The sequence below is a fragment of the Lonchura striata genome, chromosome 34 (genome assembly GCF_050655825.1).
Source record: "Lonchura striata isolate lonStrDom1 chromosome 34, ASM5065582v1, whole genome shotgun sequence".
Lineage (NCBI taxonomy): Eukaryota > Metazoa > Chordata > Aves > Passeriformes > Estrildidae > Lonchura > Lonchura striata.
Genome location: NC_140736.1, coordinates 5,160,719 through 5,181,145, shown reverse-complemented (window position 1 = coordinate 5,181,145; position 20,427 = coordinate 5,160,719). Strand labels below are relative to the sequence as shown.

Sequence of the window (20,427 nt, the reverse complement as noted above, 5' to 3'; positions counted from 1 at the left end):
CAGCAGGGACAGGGGATGGGACAGGGGGACAGGGGGACGGGGTACATTGGGATAGGGGGACAGGGGACAGGGGACAGGGGACAGCAGGGACAGGGGACAGGGGACAGGGGATGGGACAGGGGACAGGGGACAGCAGGGACAGGGGACAGCAGGGACAGGGGGACAGGGGACAGCAGGGACAGGGGACAGCAGGGACAGGGGACAGCAGGGACAGGGGGACAGGGGACAGCAGGGACAGGGGACAGCAGGGACAGGGGACAGGGGACAGCAGGGACAGGGGACAGGGGACAGGGGATGGGACAGGGGACAGGGGACAGCAGGGACAGGGGACAGCAGGGACAGGGGGACAGGGGACAGCAGGGACAGGGGACAGCAGGGACAGGGGACAGGGGACAGCAGGGACAGCAGGGACAGGGGGACAGGGGACAGCAGGGACAGGGGACAGGGGACAGCAGGGACAGGGGGACAGGGGACAGCAGGGACAGCAGGGACAGGGGACAGCGGGACAGGGGGACAGGGGACATTGGGACAGGGGGACATTGGGACAGGGGGACAGGGAACAACAGGGACAGGGGACAGGGGATGGGACAGGGGACAGCAGGGACAGGGGACAGGGGATAGCAGGACAGGGGACATTGGGACAGGGGACACAGGACAGCAGGGACAGGGGACAGGGGACAGCAGGGACAGGGGACAGGGGGACAGGGGACACAGGACAGCAGGGACAGGGGACAGGGGACAGCAGGGACAGGGGACAGCAGGGACAGGGGACACAGGACAGCAGGACAGGGGGACAGGGGACAGCAGGGACAGGGGGACAGGGGACATTGGGACAGGGGGACAGGGGACAGCAGGACAGGGGACAGCAGGGACAGGGGACAGGGGGACAGGGGACAGGGCACAGCAGGGACAGGGGACACAGGACAGCAGGGACAGGGGACAGGGGACAGGGGGACAGTGGGGACAGGGGGACAGGGGATGGGACAGGGGGACAGGGGACAGCAGGGACAGGGGACACAGGACAGCAGGACAGGGGACAGGGGGACAGGGGGACAGTGGGGACAGGGGGACAGGGGATGGGACAGGGGGACAGGGGATAGCAGGGACAGGGGACACAGGACAGCAGGACAGGGGACAGGGGGACAGGGGGACAGCAGGGACAGGGGGACAGGGGACAGCAGGGACAGGGGACAGGGGGACAGGGGGACAGGGGACAGCGGGACAGGGGGACAGGGGGACAGCAGGGACAGGGGACAGGGGATGGGACAGGGGACAGGGGACAGGGGGACAGGGGGACAGGGGGACAGCAGGGACAGGGGGACAGGGGACATTGGGACAGGGGGACAGGGGACAGCAGGGACAGGGGACAGGGGGACAGCAGGGACAGGGGGACAGCAAGACAGGAGGACAGTGGGGACGGCAGGGACAGCAGGGACAGGGACAGCAGGACAGGGGGACAGCAGGACAGGAGGACAGTGGGGACGGCAGGGACAGCAGGGACAGGGGACAGCAGGGACAGGGACAGCAGGACAGGGGGACAGAGGGAGAGTGGGGACAAAGTGGACAGTTGCGGGGGACAAGGGGACACTGGTGGGGACAGAGGGACAGCTGTGGGGGGACAGGGGGACTCGTTGGGGTCTGGGGACATGGTGGGGACAGGGGGCTTGGGGACACAAGGACGTGTTGGGGACACGTTGGGGTGTGGGTGGGGAGGACACGGTGGGGACAGGGGGACATTAAAGGGAGGTGGGGACAGGGGACACGTTTGGGGGGGTCAGGGGCATGGGGACACGCTGGGGACAGCTGGTGACACCGCTGTCCCCGCAGTGGATGACGTGCAGGTCTCCTGTTACCGCATCCTGTGCAGCATCTACAGCCTGGGCACCGCCCGCGGGCCCCTCGTGGATAGGTGGGGACCCCAAAAACCCCGGGGGGACCCCAAAAACCCCGGGGGGGCGCAAAAACCCCGGAGGGACCCCAAAAACCCTGGGGGGACACCAAAACCCCGGGGGAGACACCAAAAACCCTGGGGGGACCCCCAAAAACCCGGGGGGGACACCAAAAACCCCGGGGGGACACCAAAACCTCCATGGGGACCCAAAAATCACATGAGAGACCCCAAAAACCACGGAGGAAGACTCAAAAATCCCAGGAAAGGCCCCAGAAACCCCAGGGGGACCCCAAAATCCTCGAGGGGAACCCCAAAAACCCCAGAAAGACCCTGGAACTGGAGGGGGGGGACACATAAAACCATTTTGGGAGTCCCCCCCAAAACGTGTGACGGGTTTGGGGTGGGGCCTGGGGGTTCCCTGGGTTAGGGGTGCTGTGGGGTGACCCCTGGGTGTCCCCTGGGTGTCCCCTGGGTGTCCCCTGGGCTGGTGACCCCTGGGTGTCCCCAATGTCCCCAATGTCCCCGCAGGCAGCGGCCAGCCCTGGGCGAGTGCCTGGCCCACCTGGCCACTGTCATGGGGTGCTGTGGGGTGTCCCCTGGGTGTCCCCTGGGTGTCCCCAATGTCCCCAATGTCCCCAATGTCCCCGCAGGCAGCGGCCGGCCCTGAGCGAGTGCCTGGCCCGCCTGGCCACTGTCATTGGGTGCTGTGGGGTGTCCCCTGGGTGTCCCCTGGGTGTCCCCTGGGTGTCCCCAATGTCCCCAATGTCCCCGCAGGCAGCGGCCGGCCCTGGGCGAGTGCCTGGCCCGCCTGGCCACTGTCATTGGGTGCTGTGGGGTGTCCCCTGGGTGTCCCCTGGGTGTCCTCTGGGTGTCCCCTGGGTGTCCCCAATGTCCCCAATGTCCCCGCAGGCAGCGGCCAGCCCTGGGCGAGTGCCTGGCCCACCTGGCCACTGTCATGGGGTGCTGTGGGGTGTCCCCTGGGTGTCCCCTGGGTGTCCTCTGGGTGTCCCCTGGGTGTCCCCAATGTCCCCAATGTCCCCACAGGCAGCGGCCGGCCCTGGGCGAGTGCCTGGCCCGCCTGGCCACTGTCATGGGGTGCTGTGGGGTGTCCCCTGGGTGTCCCCTGGGTGTCCTCTGGGTGTCCCCTGGGTGTCCCCAATGTCCCCAATGTCCCCGCAGGCAGCGGCCAGCCCTGGGCGAGTGCCTGGCCCGCCTGGCCACTGTCATGGGGTGCTGTGGGGTGTCCCCTGGGTGTCCCCTGGGTGTCCCCTGTGTGTCCCCAATGTCCCCAATGTCCCCGCAGGCAGCGGCCGGCCCTGGGCGAGTGCCTGGCCCGCCTGGCCGCCGCCATGCCCGTGGCCTTCCTGGAGCCGCAGCTGAACCACCTGAACCCCAGCTCCGTGTACAGCACCAAGAGCGCCCGCGAGCGCGCCCGTGGGTGTCACCTCTGTGTCACCGGTGTCACCCCTGTGTCACCGGTGTCACCCCTGTGTCACCTGTGTCATGTCTGTCACCCCCGTCTCCTCCCACAGCCGCCTGCATCTCCCCACATCCCTCCGTGAGCATACCTGTGGGTGACCCCATGTCACCTCTGGGTGTCCCCAGCCCTGTCCCCGTGTCCCCAACCCTGTCCCGTGTCCCCATGTCCCCAACCCTGTCCCATGTCCCCAACCCTGTCCCATGTCCCCATCCCTGTCCCCTTGGTGTCCCCGTGTCCCCAACCCTGTCTCCATGTCCCCAACCCTGTCCCCGTGTCCCCAACCCTGTCTCCATGTCCCCAACCCTGTCCCCGTGTCCCCAACCCTGTCCCGTGTCCCCGTGTCCCCAACCCTGTCCCCGTGGTGTCCCCCGCAGTGCTGGGTCTCCCATTGCGGGTGGAGGAGCTGTGTCCTGTCCGTGTCCCCAACCCTGTCCCCATGTCCTCGTGTCCCCAACCCTGTTCCCGTGTCCCCAACCCTGTCCCCGTGTCCCCAACCCTGTCCCGTGTCCCCAACCCTGTTCCCGTGTCCCCATCCCTGTCCCCTTGGTGTCCCCATGTCCCCAACCCTGTTCCCGTGTCCCCAACCCTGTCCCGTGTCCCCGTGTCCCCAACCCTGTCCCATGTCCCCAACCCTGTCCCATGTCCCCAACCCTGTCCTGTGTCCCCAACCCTGTCCCCTTGGTGTCCACCGTGACCCCAACCCTGTCCCGTGTCCCCATGTCCCCAACCCTGTCCCATGTCCCCCACCCTGTCCCCATGGTGTCCCCCGCAGTGCTGGGTCTCCCGTCGCGGGTGGAGGAGCTGTGTCCTGTCCGTGTCCCCAACCCTGTCCCGTGTCCCCAACCCTGTCCCGTGTCCCCAACCCTGTTCCTGTGTCCCCAACCCTGTCCTGTGTCCCCATGTCCCCAACCCTGTCCCCGTGTCCCCAACCCTGTCCTGTGTCCCCATGTCCCCAACCCTGTCCCATGTCCCCAACCCTGTCCCGTGTCCCCATGTCCCCAACCCTGTCCCATGTCCCCCCGCAGTGCTGGGTCTCCCGTCGCGGGTGGAGGAGCTGTGTCCTGTCCGTGTCCCCAACCCTGTCCCGTGTCCCCAACCCTGTCCCATGTCCCCATGTCCCCAACCCTGTCCCGTGTCCCCCCGCAGTCCTGGGTCTCCCGTCGCGGGTGGAGGAGCTGTGCCCGGACCTGCCGGACCTGGAGCGGCTGATGGGGGACATCGGGGGCCTGGCGGACTCGGGCGCGCGCTACACGGAGATGCCGCACGTCATCGAGGTGACGCTGCCCATGCTGTGCCACTACCTGCCCCGCTGGTGGGAGCGCGGCCCCGACGCCGCCCCCCAGGGCCCCTGGGCCACCGACGTCACCGGCCACCACCTCAACGCCCTGCTGGGCCACATCCTGCACATCGTGGTCAACAACCTGGGCATCGACGAGGCCTCCTGGATGAAGAGGCTGGCGGGTGAGGGTGCCCACAGGGGCTGGTGGCCACGGGCGGGTCCTGCAGGTCATTCTGCTGGGTTCTGGTGGTCCCAGGATGGTGCTGGTGGTCCCAGGATGGTGCTAGTGGCCCTGGGCAGGTCTTGCAGGTCACTCTGCTGGGTTCTGGTGGTCCCAGGATGGTGCTGGTGGTCCCAGGATGGTGCTGGTGGCCCTGGGCAGGTCCTGCAGGTCACTCTGCTGGGTTCTGGTGGTCCCAGGATGGTGCTGGTGGCCCTGGGCAGGTCCTGCAGGTCACTCTGTCTCAGGGTTCTGGTGGTCCCAGGATGGTGCTGGTGGTCCCAGGATGGTGCTGGTGGCCCTGGGCAGGTCTTGCAGGTCACTCTGCTGGGTTTTGGTGGTCCCAGGATGGTGCTGGTGGCCCTGGGCAGGTCCTGCAGGTCACTCTGTCTCAGGGTTCTGATGGTCCCAGGATGGTGCTGGTGGCCTTGGGCAGGTCCTGCAGGTCACTCTGCTGGGTTCTGGTGGTCCCAGGATGGTGCTGGTGGCCCTGGGCAGGTCCTGCAGGTCACTCTGCTGGGTTCTGGTGGTCCCAGGATGGTGCTGGTGGTCCCAGGATGGTGGTAGTGGCCCTGGGCAGGTCCTGCAGGTCACTCTGCTGAGTTTTGGTGGTCCCAGGATGGTGCTGGTGGCCCTGGGCGGGTCCTGCAGGTCAATCTGCTGGGTTCTGGTGGTCCCAGGATGGTGCTGGTGGTCCCAGGATGGTGCTGGTGGCCCTGGGCAGGTCCTGCAGGTCACTCTGCTGGGTTCTGGTGGTCCCAGGATGGTGCTGGTGGTCCCAGGATGGTGCTGGTGGCCCTGGGCAGGTCTTGCAGGTCACTCTGCTGGGTTCTGATGGTCCCAGGATGGTGCTGGTGGCCTTGGGCAGGTCCTGCAGGTCACTCTGCTGGGTTATGGTGGTCCCAGGATGGTGCTGGTGGTCCCAGGATGGTGCTGGTGGCCCTGGGCAGGTCTTGCAGGTCACTCTGCTGGGTTTTGGTGGTCCCAGGATGGTGCTGGTGGCCCTGGGCAGGTCCTGCAGGTCACTCTGTCTCAGGGTTCTGGTAGTCCCAGGATGGTGCTGGTGGCCCTGGGCAGGTCTTGCAGGTCACTCTGCTGGGTTCTGGTAGTCCCAGGATGGTGCTGGTGGTCCCAGGGGTGTTTTGGTGGCCCGGGGCTCACGGTGGCCACGGTTGCCCGTCGCAGTGTTCGCCCAGCCCATCGTGAGCAAGGCGCAGCCGGAGCTGCCCCAGGGGTGTTTTGGTGGTCCCGGGGCGGTCCCAGGGGTGTTTTGGTGGTCCCAGGGGTGTTTTGGTGGTCCCGGAGCTGTCCCAGGGGTGTTTTGGTGGTCCCGGGGCGGTCCCAGGGGTGTTTTGGTGGTCCCAGGGGTGTTTTGGTGGTCCCGGAGCTGTCCCAGGGGTGTTTTGGTGGTCCCGGGGTGGTCCCAGGGGTATTTTGATGGTCCCGGTGCAGTCCCAGGGGTTTTTTGATGGTCCCTGGGTGGTCCCAAGGGTGTTTTGGTGGTCCCAGAGGTGTTTTGGTGGTCCCAAGGGTGTTTTGGTGGTCCCAGGGGTGTTTTGGTGGTCCCGGAGCTGTCCCAGGGGTGTTTTGGTGGTCCCGGGGTGGTCCCAGGGGTTTTTTGGTGGTCCCAGGGATGTTTTGGTGGCCCGGGGCTCACGGTGGCCACGGTTGCCCGTCGCAGTGTTCGCCCAGCCCATCGTGAGCAAGGCGCGGCCAGAGCTGCCCCAGGGGTGTTTTGGTGGTCCCAGGGGTATTTTGGTGGTCCCAGAGCTGCCCCAGGGGTGTTTTGTTGGTCCATGGGTGGTCCCAGGGGTATTTTGCTGGTCCTGGTGCAGTCCCAGGGGTTTTTTGATGGTCCCTGGGTGGTCCAAAGGGTGTTTTGGTGGTCCCAGGGGTGTTTTGGTGGTCCCTGGGCCGTTTTGGTGGCCCGGGGCTCACGGTGGCCACGGTTGCCCGTCGCAGTGTTCACCCAGCCCATCGTGAGCAAGGCGCGGCCGGAGCTGCCCCAGGGGTGTTTTGGTGGTCCCAGGGCGGTCCCAGGGGTGTTTTGGTGGTCCCAGGGGTGTTTTGGTGGTCCCGGGGTAGTCCCAGGGGTGTTTTGGTGGTCCCGGGGTGGTCCCAAGGGTGTTTTGGTGGTCCCAGGGGTTTTTTGGTGGTCCCAGGGATGTTTTGGTGGCCCGGGGCTCACGGTGGCCACGGTTGCCCGTCGCAGTGTTCGCCCAGCCCATCGTGAGCAAGGCGCGGCCGGAGCTGTCCCAGGGGTGTTTTGGTGGTCCCAGAGCTGCCCCAGGGGTGTTTTGGTGATCCCAGGGGTGTTTTGGTGGTCCCTGGGTGGTCCCAGGTGTATTTTGGTGGTCCCAGGGGTGTTCTGGTGGCCCGGGGCTCACGGTGGCCACGGTTGCCCGTCGCAGTGTTCGCCCAGCCCATCATGAGCAAGGCGTGGCCGGAGCTGTCCCAAGGGTTTTTTGGTGGTCCCTGGGTGGTCCCAGGGGTGTTTTGGTGGTCCCAGGGGTTTTTTGGTGGTCCCAGGGATGTTTTGGTGGCCCGGGGCTCACGGTGGCCACGGTTGCCCGTCGCAGTGTTCGCCCAGCCCATCGTGAGCAAGGCGCGGCCGGAGCTGTCCCAGGGGTGTTTTGGTGGTCCCTGGGTGGTCCCAAGGGTGTTTTGGTGGTCCCAGGGGTGTTTTGGTGGTCCCAGAGCTGCCCCAGGGGTGTTTTGGTGGTCCCGGGGTGGTCCCAGGGGTGTTTTGGTGGTCCCTGGGTGGTCCCAAGGGTGTTTTGGTGGTCCCAGGGGTGTTTTGGTGGTCCTGGGGTGGTCCCAGGGGTTTTTTGGTGGTCCCGGGGGCTGTTTTGGTGGCCCGGGGCTCACGGTGGCCACGGTTGCCCACCGCAGTGTTCGCCCAGCCCATCGTGAGCAAGGCGCGGCCGGAGCTGCCCCAGGGGTGTTTTGGTGGTCCCAGGGCGGTCCCAAGGGTGTTTTGGTGGTCCCAGGGGTGTTTTGGTGGTCCCGGGGTGGTCCCAGGGGTTTTTTGGTGGTCCCAGGGGTGTTTTGGTGGCCCGGGGCTCACGGTGGCCACGGTTGCCCGTCGCAGTGTTCGCCCAGCCCATCGTGAGCAAGGCGTAGCCGGAGTTGCCCCAGGGGTGTTTTGGTGGTCCTGGAGCTGTCCCAGGGGTGTTTTGGTGGTCCCGGGGTGGTCCCAGGGGTGTTTTGGTGGTCCCGGAGCTGCCCCAGGGGTGTTTTGGTGGTCCCAGGGGTGTTTTGGTGGTCCCGGAGCTGTCCCAGGGGTGTTTTGGTGGTCCCAGGGGTGTTTTGGTGGTCCTGGGGTGGTCCCAGGGGTTTTTTGGTGGTCCCAGGGATATTTTGGTGGCCCGGGGCTCACGGTGGCCACGGTTGCCCGTCGCAGTGTTCGCCCAGCCCATCGTGAGCAAGGCGCGGCCGGAGCTGCTGCGCTCGCACTTCATCCCCACGCTGGGGCGGCTGCGGAAGCGCGCGGGGAAGGTGGTGGCCGAGGAGGAGCAGCTGCGGCTCGAGGGCAAGGCCGAGGGCGAGGACGCGGAGCTGCTGATCCGCGACGAGTTCTCGGTGCTCTGCCGCGACCTCTACGCGCTCTACCCGCTGCTCATCCGCTACGTGGACAACAGCCGGTCAGGGCTGGGGCCACGAGGGGATGGGGACACGGCTGGGGACAGTGACAGGGTCTGGGGACAGTGACAAGGGGGCTGGGGACAGTGACAGGGGGCTTGGGGACAGTGACAGGGACTGGGGACAGTGACAGGGGGCTGGGGACATGGCTGAGGACAGTGACAGGGGCTGGGGACAGTGACAGGGGCTGCTCTACCCGCTGCTCATCCGCTACGTGGACAACAGCCGGTCAAGGCTGGGGACAGGGACACGGCCAGGGGCTGGGGACACGGCTGGGGACAGGGACAGGGGCTGGGGACAGTAACAGGGGCTGTGGACAGTGACAGGGACTGGGGACACGGCTGGGGACAGTGACAGGGGCTGGGGACAGTGACAGGGGCTGGGGACACGGCTGGGGACAGTGACAGGGGCTGGGGACAGTGACAGGGGCTGGGGACAGTGACAGGGGGCTGGGGACAGTGACAGGGACTGGGGACATGGCTGGGGACATGGCCACTGGGCTGGGGACAGTGACAGGGGGCTTGGGGACAGTGACAGGGGGCTGGGGACAGTGACAGGGGCTGGGGACACGGCTGGGGACAGTGACAGGGGCTGGGGACAGTGACAGGGGCTGGGGACAGTGACAGGGGCTGCTCTACCCGCTGCTCATCCGCTACGTGGACAACAGCCGGTCAGGGCTGGGGCCACGAGGGGCTGGGGACACGGCTGGGGACAGTGACAGGGTCTGGGGACAGGGACAGGGGCTGGGAACAGTGACAAGGGGGTGGGGACAGTGACAGGGGCTGGGGACAGTGACAGGGGCTGGGGACACGGCTGGGGACAGTGACAGGGGCTGGGGACACGGCTGGGGACAGTGACAGGGGCTGGGGACATGGCTGGGGACAGTGACAGGGGGCTTGGGGACAGTGACAGGGGCTGGGGACATGGTCGGGGGTCTGGGGACATGGCTGGGGACATGGCCACTGGGTTGGGGACAGTGACAGGGGTCTGCGGACAGTGACAGGGGTCTGGGGACAGTGACAGGGGGCTGGGGACAGTGACAGGGGGCTTGGGGACACGGCTGGGGTGATCCAGCTGTCGTGGCCGTGGGGACATGGCCAGGGTGGCCTTGGGGATACAACCACAGTGGCCATGGGGACCCAACCATGGTGGCCACGGAGGTGGTGACCCTGCTCACCAACACCGGTGACCCACCGGTGGTGACCCGCCCTGGTGACACCCCCGTGACCCCCGGTGTCCCCCTGTGACCCCCGGTGTCCCCCTGTGACCCCCGGTGTCCCCGCAGGGCCAAGTGGCTGACGGAGCCCAACGAGGACGCGGAGGAGCTGTTCCGCATGGTGGGCGAGGTCTTCATCTACTGGTCCAAGTCTCACGTGAGTGGGGGGTCCCAGCGGGCTTGTGGGGGGGTTCCTGAGGGTTTTTGGGGGTCCCAGGGGGCCTTTTGGGGGTCCCTGACCCCCCCCGCCCCTGTCCCCCTGCAGAACTTCAAGCGTGAGGAGCAGAACTTCGTGGTGCAGAACGAGATCAACAACATGTCCTTCCTGACGGCCGACAGCAAGAGCAAGATGGCCAAGGTGGGCTGGGGGTCCCCAAAATGCCCCCCACCCCCAGGACCCCCAGCCCGCCCCACCCCCCCAGGCTCCAACCCCCCCTGAGCCCTGAGACCACCCCAAAATCCCACCTGGGATCCCAAATTCACCCCAAATCCTGCCTTGGACCCCACATTCACCCCAAATCCTGCCTTGGACCCCAAATTCACCCCAAAATCCCACCTGAAACTCCTAATTCACGTCAAAATCCCACCTTGGACCCCACATTCACCCCAAAATCCCACCTCAAACTCCTAATTCACCTCAAAATCCCACCTTAGACCCCAAATTCACCCCAAAATCCCACCTGAAACTCCTAATTCACCCCAAAATCCCACCTGGGACCCCGAATTCACCCCAAAATCCCACCTGAAACTCCTAATTCACCCCAAATCCTGCCTTGGACCCCACATTCACCCCAAAATCCCACCTCAAACTCCTAATTCACCCCAAAATCCCACCTGGGACCCCACATTCACCCCAAATCCTGCCTTGGACCCTGAATTCACCCCAAGTCATGCCTTGGAACCCTGAATTTACCCCAAAATCCCACCTCAAACTCCTAATTTGCCCCAAAATCCCAACTGTGACCCTGAATTCACCCCAAAATCCCACCTCAAACTCCTAATTCACCCCAAAATCCCACCTGGGACCCCGAATTCACCCCAAAATCCCACCTGAAACTCCTAATTCACCCCAAAATCCCACCTGGGACCCCGAATTCACCCCAAAATTCCACCTGGGACCCCACATTCACCCCAAATCCTGCCTTGAACCCTGAATTCACCCCAAGTCATGCCTTGGAACCCTGAATTCACCCCAAAATCCCACCTCAAACTCCTAATTTTCCCCAAAATCCCACCTGTGATCCTGAATTCACCCCAAATCTCACCTTGGACCCCAAATTCACCCCAAAATCCCCATCTGGGACTTCTAATTCTGGCCCCAGTGCTGTTCCAGTGTCCCTAACGGTGTCCCAGTGTCCCCAACACTGTCCCCGTGTCCCTCACACTGTCCCCATGTCCCCAACACTGTCCCCGTGTCCCTAACGGTGTCCCCATGTCCCTCACACTGTCCCCATGTCCCCAACACTGTCCCCGTGTCCCTAACGGTGTCCCCATGTCCCCAACACTGTCCCCGTGTCCCTAACGGTGTCTCCGTGTCCCTCACACTGTCCCCATGTCCCCAACACTGTCCCCGTGTCCCTAATGGTGTCCCAGTGTCCCCAACACTGTCCTCGTGTCCCTAACAGTGTCCCCGTGTCCCCAACACTGTCCCCGTGTCCCTAACGGTGTCCCATGTCCCCAGTGATGTCCCCAACACTGTCCCCGTGTCCCTCACACTGTCCCCATGTCCCCAGTGATGTCCCCAACACTGTCCCCGTGTCCCTAACGGTGTCCCCGTGTCCCCAACACTGTCCCCGTGTCCCTCACACTGTCCCCGTGTCCCCAACACTGTCCCCGTGTCCCTAACGGTGTCCCAGTGTCCCCAACACTGTCCTCGTGTCCCTAACGGTGTCCCCATGTCCCCAACACTGTCCCCGTGTCCCTAACGGTGTCCCCGTGTCCCCAGTGATGTCCCCAACACTGTCCCCATGTCCCTAACGGTGTCCCCGTGTCCCTCACACTCTCTCTCTTCTCTCCCCCTCGGCTGCGGGTGCTGCTCCAGTCTGGAGATGGACAGGTTAGCAGGGACGGGCTGGGGGGGACAGGGGTCCCCGGGGGTCCCCCAGGACCCCTCGGTGGGGTCACCACGCTTGGGACCCCCAAAAGTCCTGCAGGGTCCTGTCCTGTGGGGTCAGCACCCTTGGGACCCCCAAAAGTCCTGCAGGGTCCTGTCTTGCGGGGTCAGCACCCTTGGGACCCCCAAAAGTCCTGCAGGGTCCTGTCCTGCGGGGTCAGCACCCTTGGGACCCCCAAAACTCCTGCAGGGTCCTGTCCTGCGGGGTCAGCAACCTTGGGACCCCCAAAAGTCCTGCAGGGTTCTGTCCTGCGGGGTCAGCACCCTTGGGACCCCCAAAAGTCCTGCAGGGTCCTGTCCTGCGGGGTCAGCACCCTTGGGACCCCCAAAAGTCCTGCAGGGTCCTGTCCTGCGGGGTCAGCACCCTTGGGACCCCCAAAAGTCCTGCAGGGTCCTGTCCTGCAGGGTCAGCACCCTTGGGACCCCCCAGGACCCCTCTGTGGGGTGACCTTGGCTGGGACCCCCCTGTCCTTATGGGGTTACTCCTGTCCCTGTGGGTTTGGGGTCCCTGCTGACCCCGTGTCCCTGTCCCTGTCCCTGCAGGGCGGTGGCTCGGAGCAGGAGGTGACACCGAGGTTTTGGGGTCCCTGCTGACCCCGTGTCCCTGTCCCCGTCCCCGCAGGGCGGTGGCTCGGAGCAGGAGGTGACATTAAGGTTTTGGGGTCCCTGCTGACCCCGTGTCCCTGTCCCCGTCCCTGTCCCTGTCCCCGCAGGGTGGTGGCTCGGAGCAGGAGGTGACACTGAGGTTTTGGGGTCCCCGCAGGGCGGTGGCTCGGAGCAGGAGGTGACACCGAGGTTTTGGGGTCCCTGCTGACCCACCGTGTCCCTGTCCCCATCCCCGCAGGGCGGTGGCTCGGAGCAGGAGGTGACACCGAGGTTTTGGGGTCCATGCTGACCCCGTGTCCCTGTCCCCGTCCCCGCAGGGCGGTGGCTCAGAGCAGGAGGTGACACTGAGGTTTTGGGGTCCCTGCAGGGCGGTGGCTCGGAGCAGGAGGTGACACCGAGGTTTTGGGGTCCCTGCTGACCCCGTATCCGTGTCCCCGTCCCCGCAGGGCGGTGGCTCGGAGCAGGAGGTGGCACCGAGGTTTTGGGGTCCCTGCTGACCCCGTATCCGTGTCCCCGTCCCCTCAGGGCGGTGGCTCGGAGCAGGAGGTGACACCGAGGTTTTGGGGTCCCTGCTGACCCCATGTCCCTGTCCCCGTCCCTGTCCCCGTCCCCGCAGGGTGGTGGCTCGGAGCAGGAGCGCTCCAAGAAGCGGCGCCGCGGCGATCGCTACTCGGTGCACACCTCGCTCATCGTGGCCACGCTCAAGAAGATGCTGCCCATCGGCCTCAACATGTGCTCGCCCGCCGACCAGGAGCTGATCACGCTGGCCAAGGGCCGCTACGCCCTGGTGGGTGTCGGGGACACCAGCTGGGGACACCTGGGGACACCTGGGACCTGCAGATGTCCCCTGGGTTTGGGGACAAAGCCCTGGGATTCAGGACTTGGCGCTGGCCAAGGGTGGCCACTGCGCCCTGGTGGGTGGCCAGGGACACATGGGGACACCTGGGGACACCTGGGAGCCACAGATGTCCCCTGGGTTTGGGGACAAAGCCCTGGGGTTGGGGACTTGGCGCTGGCCCAGGGTGGCCACTGCGCCCTGGTGGGTGGCTGGGGACACCTGGGGACACATGGGACACCTGGGAGCTGCAGATGTCCCCTGGGTTTATGGACAAAGCCCTGGGGTTGGGGACTTGGCGCTGGCCAAGGGTGGCCACTGCGCCCTGGTGGGTGGCCAGGGACACCTGGGGACACATGGGACACCTGGGAGCCACAGATGTCCCCTGGGTTTGGGGACAAAGCCCTGGGATTCAGGACTTGGCGCTGGCCAAGGGTGGCCACTGTGCCCTGGTGGGTGGCCAGGGACACCTGGGGACACCTGGGAGCCACAGATGTCCCCTGGGTTTAGGGACAAACCCCTGGGGTTGGGGACATGGCACTGGTCAAGGGTGGCCACTGCGCCCTGGTGGGTGGCCAGGGACACCTGGGGACACATGGGACACCTGGGAGCCACAGATGTCCCCTGGGTTTGGGGACAAAGCCCTGGGATTCAGGACTTGGCGCTGGCCAAGGGTGGCCACTGTGCCCTGGTGGGTGGCCAGGGACACCTGGGGACACCTGGGAGCCACAGATGTCCCCTGGGTTTGGGGACAAAGCCCTGGGATTCAGGACTTGGCGCTGGCCAAGGGTGGCCACTGCGCCCTGGTGGGTGGCTGGGGACACCTGGGGACACCTGGGACACCTGGGAGCTGCAGATGTCCCCTGGGTTTGGGGACAAAGCCCTGGGGTTGGGGACATGGCACTGGCCAAGGGTGGCCACTATGCCCTGGTGGGTGGCCAGGGACACCTGGGGACACCTGGGGACACCTGGGGACACCTGGGACACCTGGGAGCCGCAGATGTCCCCTGGGTTTAGGGACAAAGCCCTGGGGTTGGGGACTTGGCGCTGGTCAAGGGTGGCCACTGCGCCCTGGTTGGTGTCGGGGACACCTCAGGGACAAGCCCAGGGTTTGGGGACACTCACCAAAAGCTTGGGGACACTCCCTGAGGTGTCCCCTGTGTCCCCCCCTGCAGAAGGACACGGACGAGGAGGTTCGGGAGTTCCTGCACAACAACCTGCACCTGCAGGACAAGGTGAGCTGTGTCACTGTGTGCCATGGCCTTGGTGTCACCGTGTCCCCTGTGTCACCGCGTCCTCGTCACCGTGTCCCCAGTGTCAGCTGTGTCCCCAGAGTCAGCTGTGTCCCCAGGACCACCACGTCCCCAGTGTCACCATGCCCCCAGTGTCAGCTGTGTCCCCAGGGTCAGCTGTGTCCCCAGGATCACCATGTCCCCAGTGTCACCGTGTCCCCTGTGTCCCCTTTGTCACCTGTGTCACCAGGAGCCCTCTGTGCCCCTCAATGTCCCCAATGTCCCCAATGTCCCCAGTCAATGTCCCCAATGTCCCCAGGTGGAGAACACGGGCTCGGCGCGCTGGCAGATGGCCCTGGTGCTGTCCCCACTCAATGTCCCCAATGTCCCCAGTCAATGTCCCCAATGTCCCCAATGTCCCCAGGTGGAGAACACAGGCTCGGCGCGCTGGCAGATGGCCCTGGTGCTGTCCCCAGTCAATGTCCCCAATGTCCCCAATGTCCCCAATGTCCCCAGGTGGAGAACACGGGCTCGGCGCGCTGGCAGATGGCCCTGGTGCTGTCCCCAGTCAATGTCCCCAATGTCCCCAGTCAATGTCCCCAATGTCCCCAATGTCCCCAATCAATGTCCCCAATGTCCCCAGGTGGAGAACACGGGCTCGGCGCGCTGGCAGATGGCCGTGGTGCTGTCCCCAGTCAATGTCCCCAATGTCCCCAATGTCCCCAATGTCCCCAGGTGCAGAACACGGGCTCGGCGCGCTGGCAGATGGCCCTGGTGCTGTCCCCAGTCAATGTCCCCAATGTCCCCAATGTCCCCAATGTCCCCAGTCAATGTCCCCAATGTCCCCAGGTGGAGAACACGGGCTCGGCGCGCTGGCAGATGGCCGTGGTGCTGTCCCCAGTCAATGTCCCCAATGTCCCCAGTCAATGTCCCCAATGTCCCCAATGTCCCCAGTCAATGTCCCCAATGTCCCCAATGTCCCCAGGTGGAGAACACGGGCTCGGCGCGCTGGCAGATGGCCCTGGTGCTGTCCCCAGTCAATGTCCCCAATGTCCCCAATGTCCCCAGTCAATGTCCCCAATGTCCCCAGGTGGAGAACACGGGCTCGGCGCGCTGGCAGATGGCCCTGGTGCTGTCCCCAGTCAATGTCCCCAATGTCCCCAATGTCCCCAATGTCCCCAGTGTCCCCAATGTCCCCAGGTGCAGAACACGGGCTCAGCGCGCTGGCAGATGGCCCTGGTGCTGTCCCCAGTCAATGTCCCCAATGTCCCCAGTCAATGTCCCCAATGTCCCCAATGTCCCCAGTCAATGTCCCCAATGTCCCCAGGTGCAGAACACGGGCTCGGCACGCTGGCAGATGGCCCTGGTGCTGTCCCCAGTCAATGTCCCCAATGTCCCCAGTCAATGTCCCCAATGTCCCCAGGTGGAGAACACGGGCTCGGCGCGCTGGCAGATGGCCCTGGTGCTGTCCCCAGTCAATGTCCCCAATGTCCCCAATGTCCCCAGGTGGAGAACACGGGCTCGGCGCGCTGGCAGATGGCCCTGGTGCTGTCCCCACTCAATGTCCCCAATGTCCCCAATGTCCCCAATGTCCCCAATGTCCCCAGTCAATGTCCCCAATGTCCCCAATGTCCCCAGGTGGAGAACACGGGCTCGGCGCGCTGGCAGATGGCCCTGGTGCTGTCCCCAGTCAATGTCCCCAATGTCCCCAGTCAATGTCCCCAGTGTCCCCAGTCAATGTCCCCAATGTCCCCAATGTCCCCAGTCAATGTCCCCAATGTCCCCAATGTCCCCAATCAATGTCCCCAGGTGGAGAACACGGGCTCGGCGCGCTGGCAGATGGCCCTGGTGCGCCAGGCGGGCCGGGACGATGACCCCGCCAGCCCCGAGCAGGTCGTGCGCCGGGTGCAGGAGGTGTCGGCCGTGCTCTACCACCTGGAGCAGGTCTGGAGGTCCCAGAGGGGTTTGGGGCACCCAGGGGTGCCCAGGAGCACCCAGGTGACCCCAGGGTGGCCGTGTGGCGCAGGCTGTGGGTGCTCTGTGCCCTTTGGGGTGCCCTGGGGGTGTTTTGGGGGGTCCCAGGGGTGCTCAGGGGATTCAGGGGTGCCCAGGTGATCCCAGGTGACCCCAGGGTGGCCGTGTGGCGCAGGCTGTGGGTGCTCTGTGCCTTTTTGGTGCCCTGAGGGTGTTTTCTGCGGTCCCAGGGGGGCTCAGGAGGGTTTGGGGGTGCCCAGGGGACCCCAGGTGACCTTAAGGTGTTTTGGAGGGGTCTCAGGGGGGTTTGGGGGTGCTCAGGGGGGTTCGGGGGTGCTCAGGGGGGTTCGGGGGTGCCCAGGTGACCCCAGTGCCCCCCCCAGACGGAGCACCCCTACAAGTCCAAGGTGTCCCTGTAGCACAAGCTTTGGGTGCTCTGTGCCCTTTAGGGTGCCCTGGGGGTCCCAGGGGGTTCAGGGGTGCTCAGGGGGATTTTGGGGGTGCTCAGGGGGATTTTGGGGGTGCTCAGGGGGGTTTGGGGGTGCTCAGGGGGGTTCGGGGGTGCACGGGTGACCCCAGTGCCCCCCCCAGACGGAGCACCCCTACAAGTCCAAGGTGTCCCTGCAGCACAAGCTTTGGGTGCTCTGTGCCCTTTAGGGTGCCTGGGGGGTCCCAGGGGGTTCAGGGGTGCTCAGGGGGGTTTGGGGGTGCTCAGGAGGATTTTGGGGTGCTCAGGAGGATTTTGGGGGTGCTCAGGGGGGTTCGGGGGTGCCCAGGTGACCCCAGTGCCCCCCCCCAGACGGAGCACCCCTACAAGTCCAAGGTGTCCCTGTAGCACAAGCTTTGGGTGCTCTGTGCCCTTTAGGGTGCCCTGGGGGTCCCAGGGGGTTCAGGGGTGCTCAGGAGGATTTTGGGGGTGCTCAGGGGGGTTTGGGGGTGCCCGGGTGACCCCAGTGCCCCCCCCAGACGGAGCACCCCTACAAGTCCAAGAAGGCCGTGTGGCACAAGCTCCTGTCCAAGCAGCGCCGCCGCGCCGTCGTCGCCTGCTTCCGCATGACGCCCCTGTACAACCTGCCCAGGTGGGCACGGGCACTGGGGGAACTGGGAGGGACTGGGAGGGACTGGGAGGGACTGGGGGGGACTGGGATAAACTGGGAGGGACTGGGGGGGACTGGGAGGGACTGGGGGGAACTGGGGGGGACTGGGGGGACTGGGAGGGACTGGGGGGGACTGGGAGGGACTGGGGGGAACTGGGGGGGACTGGGGGGACTGGGAGGGACTGGGGGGGGACTGGGATGGACTGGGAGGGACTGGGAGGGAACTGGGGGGGACTGGGAGGGACTGGGGGGGAACTGGGAGGGACTGGGGGGGGCTGGGGGGACTGGGAGGGACTGGGAGGGACTGGGGGGGACTGGGGGGGAACTGGGGGGGACTGGGAGGGACTGGGGGGGAACTGGGAGGGACTGGGATGGACTGGGAGGGACTGGGGGGGGACTGGGATGGACTGGGAGGGACTGGGAGGGACTGGGAGGGACTGGGGGGAACTGGGGGGGACTGGGGGGACTGGGAGGGACTGGGGGGGACTGGGATGGACTGGGGGGGACTGGGATGGACTGGGAGGGAACTGGGAGGGACTGGGGGGGACTGGGATAAACTGGGAGGGACTGGGAGGGAACTGGGAGGGACTGGGAGGGACTGGGATAAACTGGGAGGGACTGGGAGGGAACTGGGAGGGACTGGGAGGGACTGGGATGGACTGGGATAAACTGGGAGGGACTGGGGGGGGACTGGGGGGGACTGGGAGGGACTGGGAGGGACTGGGGGGGAACTGGGGGGGACTGGGAGGGACTGGGGGGGAACTGGGAGGGACTGGGAGGGACTGGGAGGGACTGGGATGGACTGGGATAAACTGGGAGGGACTGGGGGGGACTGGGAGGGACTGGGGGGGAACTGGGGGGGACTGGGAGGGACTGGGGGGGACTGGGAGGGACTGGGGGGGACTGGGGGGCACTGGGGGGAACTGGGGGGGACTGGGAGGGACTGGGGGGAACTGGGAGGGACTGGGAGGGACTGGGGGGAACTGGGAGGGACTGGGGGGGACTGGGATGGACTGGGAGGGACTGGGAGGGACTGGGAGGGACTGGGGGGAACTGGGAGGGACTGGGGGGGACTGGGAGGGACTGGGGGGGACTGGGATGGACTGGGAGGGACTGGGAGGGACTGGGGGGCACTGGGGGGGGAACTGGGAGGGACTGGGGGGGACTGGGGGGGACTGGGACAAACTGGGAGGGACTGGGGGGAACTGGGGGGGACTGGGAGGGACTGGGAGGGACTGGGAGGGACTGGGAGGGACTGGGGGGGACTGGGACAAACTGGGAGGGACTGGGGGGAACTGGGGGGGGACTGGGAAGCACTGGGAGCCCCTGGGTGGCACTGGGAGCCCCAGGGGGTCCGGGTGTGGCGGGTGACACGCGTGTCCCCAGGCACCGGGCCTGTAACATGTTCCTGGAGTCCTACCGGCTCTCGTGGCTGGCCCGGGAGCAGCCGCCCTTCGAGGACCGCATGATCGACGACCTCTCGGTGAGGGACCCACACCCTGAGGGGCTGGGGACACCCCTGGGGGGCTGGGGACACCCCTGAGGGGCTGGGGACATCCATCGGGGTTTGGGGACACCCCTGGGGGGCTGGGGACACCCCTGAGGGCTTGGGGACATCCATTGGGGTTTGGGGACACCCCTGAGGGGCTGGGGACACCCCTGAGGGGCTGGGGACACTCCTGAGGGCTTGGGGACATCCATCGGGGTTTGGGGACGTTCCTGAGAGGCTGGGGATGTTCCTGAGGGCTTGGGGACATTCCTGAGCGGTTGGGGATGTTCCTGAGGGGTTGGAGACATCCATCGGGGTTTGGGGATGTTCCTGAGGGGCTGGGGATGTTCAAGAGGGGTTGGGGACACCACAGAGGGGCTGGGGACACCCCTGAGGGGCTGGGGACATCCATCGGGGTTTGGGGACGTTCCTGGTTCCTGAGGGGTTGGGAACGTTCCTGAGGGCTTGGGGACATTCCTGAGCGGTTGGGGATGTTCCTGAGGGGTTGGAGACGTTCCTGAGGGGTTGGGGATGTTCCTGAGGGCTTGGGGACACCCCTGAGGGGCTGGGGACATCCATCGGGGTTTGGGGACGTTCCTGAGGGCTTGGGGACATTCCTGAGGGGTTGGAGACGTTCCTGAGGGCTTGGGGACACCCCAGAGGGGCTGGGGACACCCCTGAGGGCTTGGGGACATCCATCGGGGTTTGGGGACGTTCCTGAGGGGCTGGGGACACGCCTGGGGGGCTGGGGACACCCTTGAGGGGTTGGGGATGTTCCTGAGGGATTGGAGACATCCATCAGGGTTTGGGGACATCCATCAGGGATCTGGGGACATCCATCAGGGGTTGGGGACGTTCCTGAGGGGTTGAGGACATTCACTGGGGGTTTGGGGGCATCCATTGGGGGTTTCGGGACCTCCCTGAGGTCAGTTTGGGGACCCCCCCGGATTTGGGGACCCCTTTGAGGTGGGTTTGGGGACCCCCCGGGGTTGGGGACCCCCTGAGGCAGGTTTGGGGACCCCCCCGGGTTTGGGGACCCCCCTGAGCCGGGTTTGGGGACCCCCCGGATTTGGGGACCCCCCTGAGGTGGGTTTGGGGACCCCCCCGGATTTGGGGACCTCCCTGAGGTCAATTTGGGGACCCCCCCGGGTTTGGGGACCCCCCTGAGCCGGGTTTGGGGAACCCCCGGGGTTGGGGACCCCCATGAGCCGGGTTTGGGGACCCCCCCGGGGTTGGGGACCCCCTGAGGCAGGTTTGGGGACCCCCCCGGGTTTGGGGACCCCCTGAGCCGGGTTTGGGGACCCCCCCGGGGTTGGGGACCCCCCTGAGGTGGGTTTGGGGACCCCCCCGGAT

General features: G+C 65.9%; 1 protein-coding gene across 9 annotated transcripts in view; it reads left to right on the top strand.

Moving 5' to 3' along the window:
• Nucleotides 1-20,427, top strand: part of RYR1 (ryanodine receptor 1) — a 155,096-nt gene that overhangs the window by 100,460 nt on the left and 34,209 nt on the right. For 8 of the 9 annotated variants that reach the window (XM_085564839.1, XM_085564838.1, XM_085564836.1 and 5 more), the window contains 12 exons: nucleotides 1,828-1,909; nucleotides 3,195-3,325; nucleotides 4,518-4,832; nucleotides 8,274-8,514; nucleotides 9,798-9,885; nucleotides 9,994-10,086; nucleotides 11,770-11,784; nucleotides 13,064-13,234; nucleotides 14,458-14,517; nucleotides 16,324-16,458; nucleotides 17,455-17,567; nucleotides 18,972-19,068. In XM_085564839.1, the coding sequence (XP_085420965.1) occupies nucleotides 1,828-1,909; nucleotides 3,195-3,325; nucleotides 4,518-4,832; nucleotides 8,274-8,514; nucleotides 9,798-9,885; nucleotides 9,994-10,086; nucleotides 11,770-11,784; nucleotides 13,064-13,234; nucleotides 14,458-14,517; nucleotides 16,324-16,458; nucleotides 17,455-17,567; nucleotides 18,972-19,068 (1,541 nt within the window). The remainder of the gene's footprint in view (nucleotides 1-1,827; nucleotides 1,910-3,194; nucleotides 3,326-4,517; nucleotides 4,833-8,273; nucleotides 8,515-9,797; nucleotides 9,886-9,993; nucleotides 10,087-11,769; nucleotides 11,785-13,063; nucleotides 13,235-14,457; nucleotides 14,518-16,323; nucleotides 16,459-17,454; nucleotides 17,568-18,971; nucleotides 19,069-20,427) is intronic. The other variant, XM_085564837.1, reaches the window with a different exon arrangement.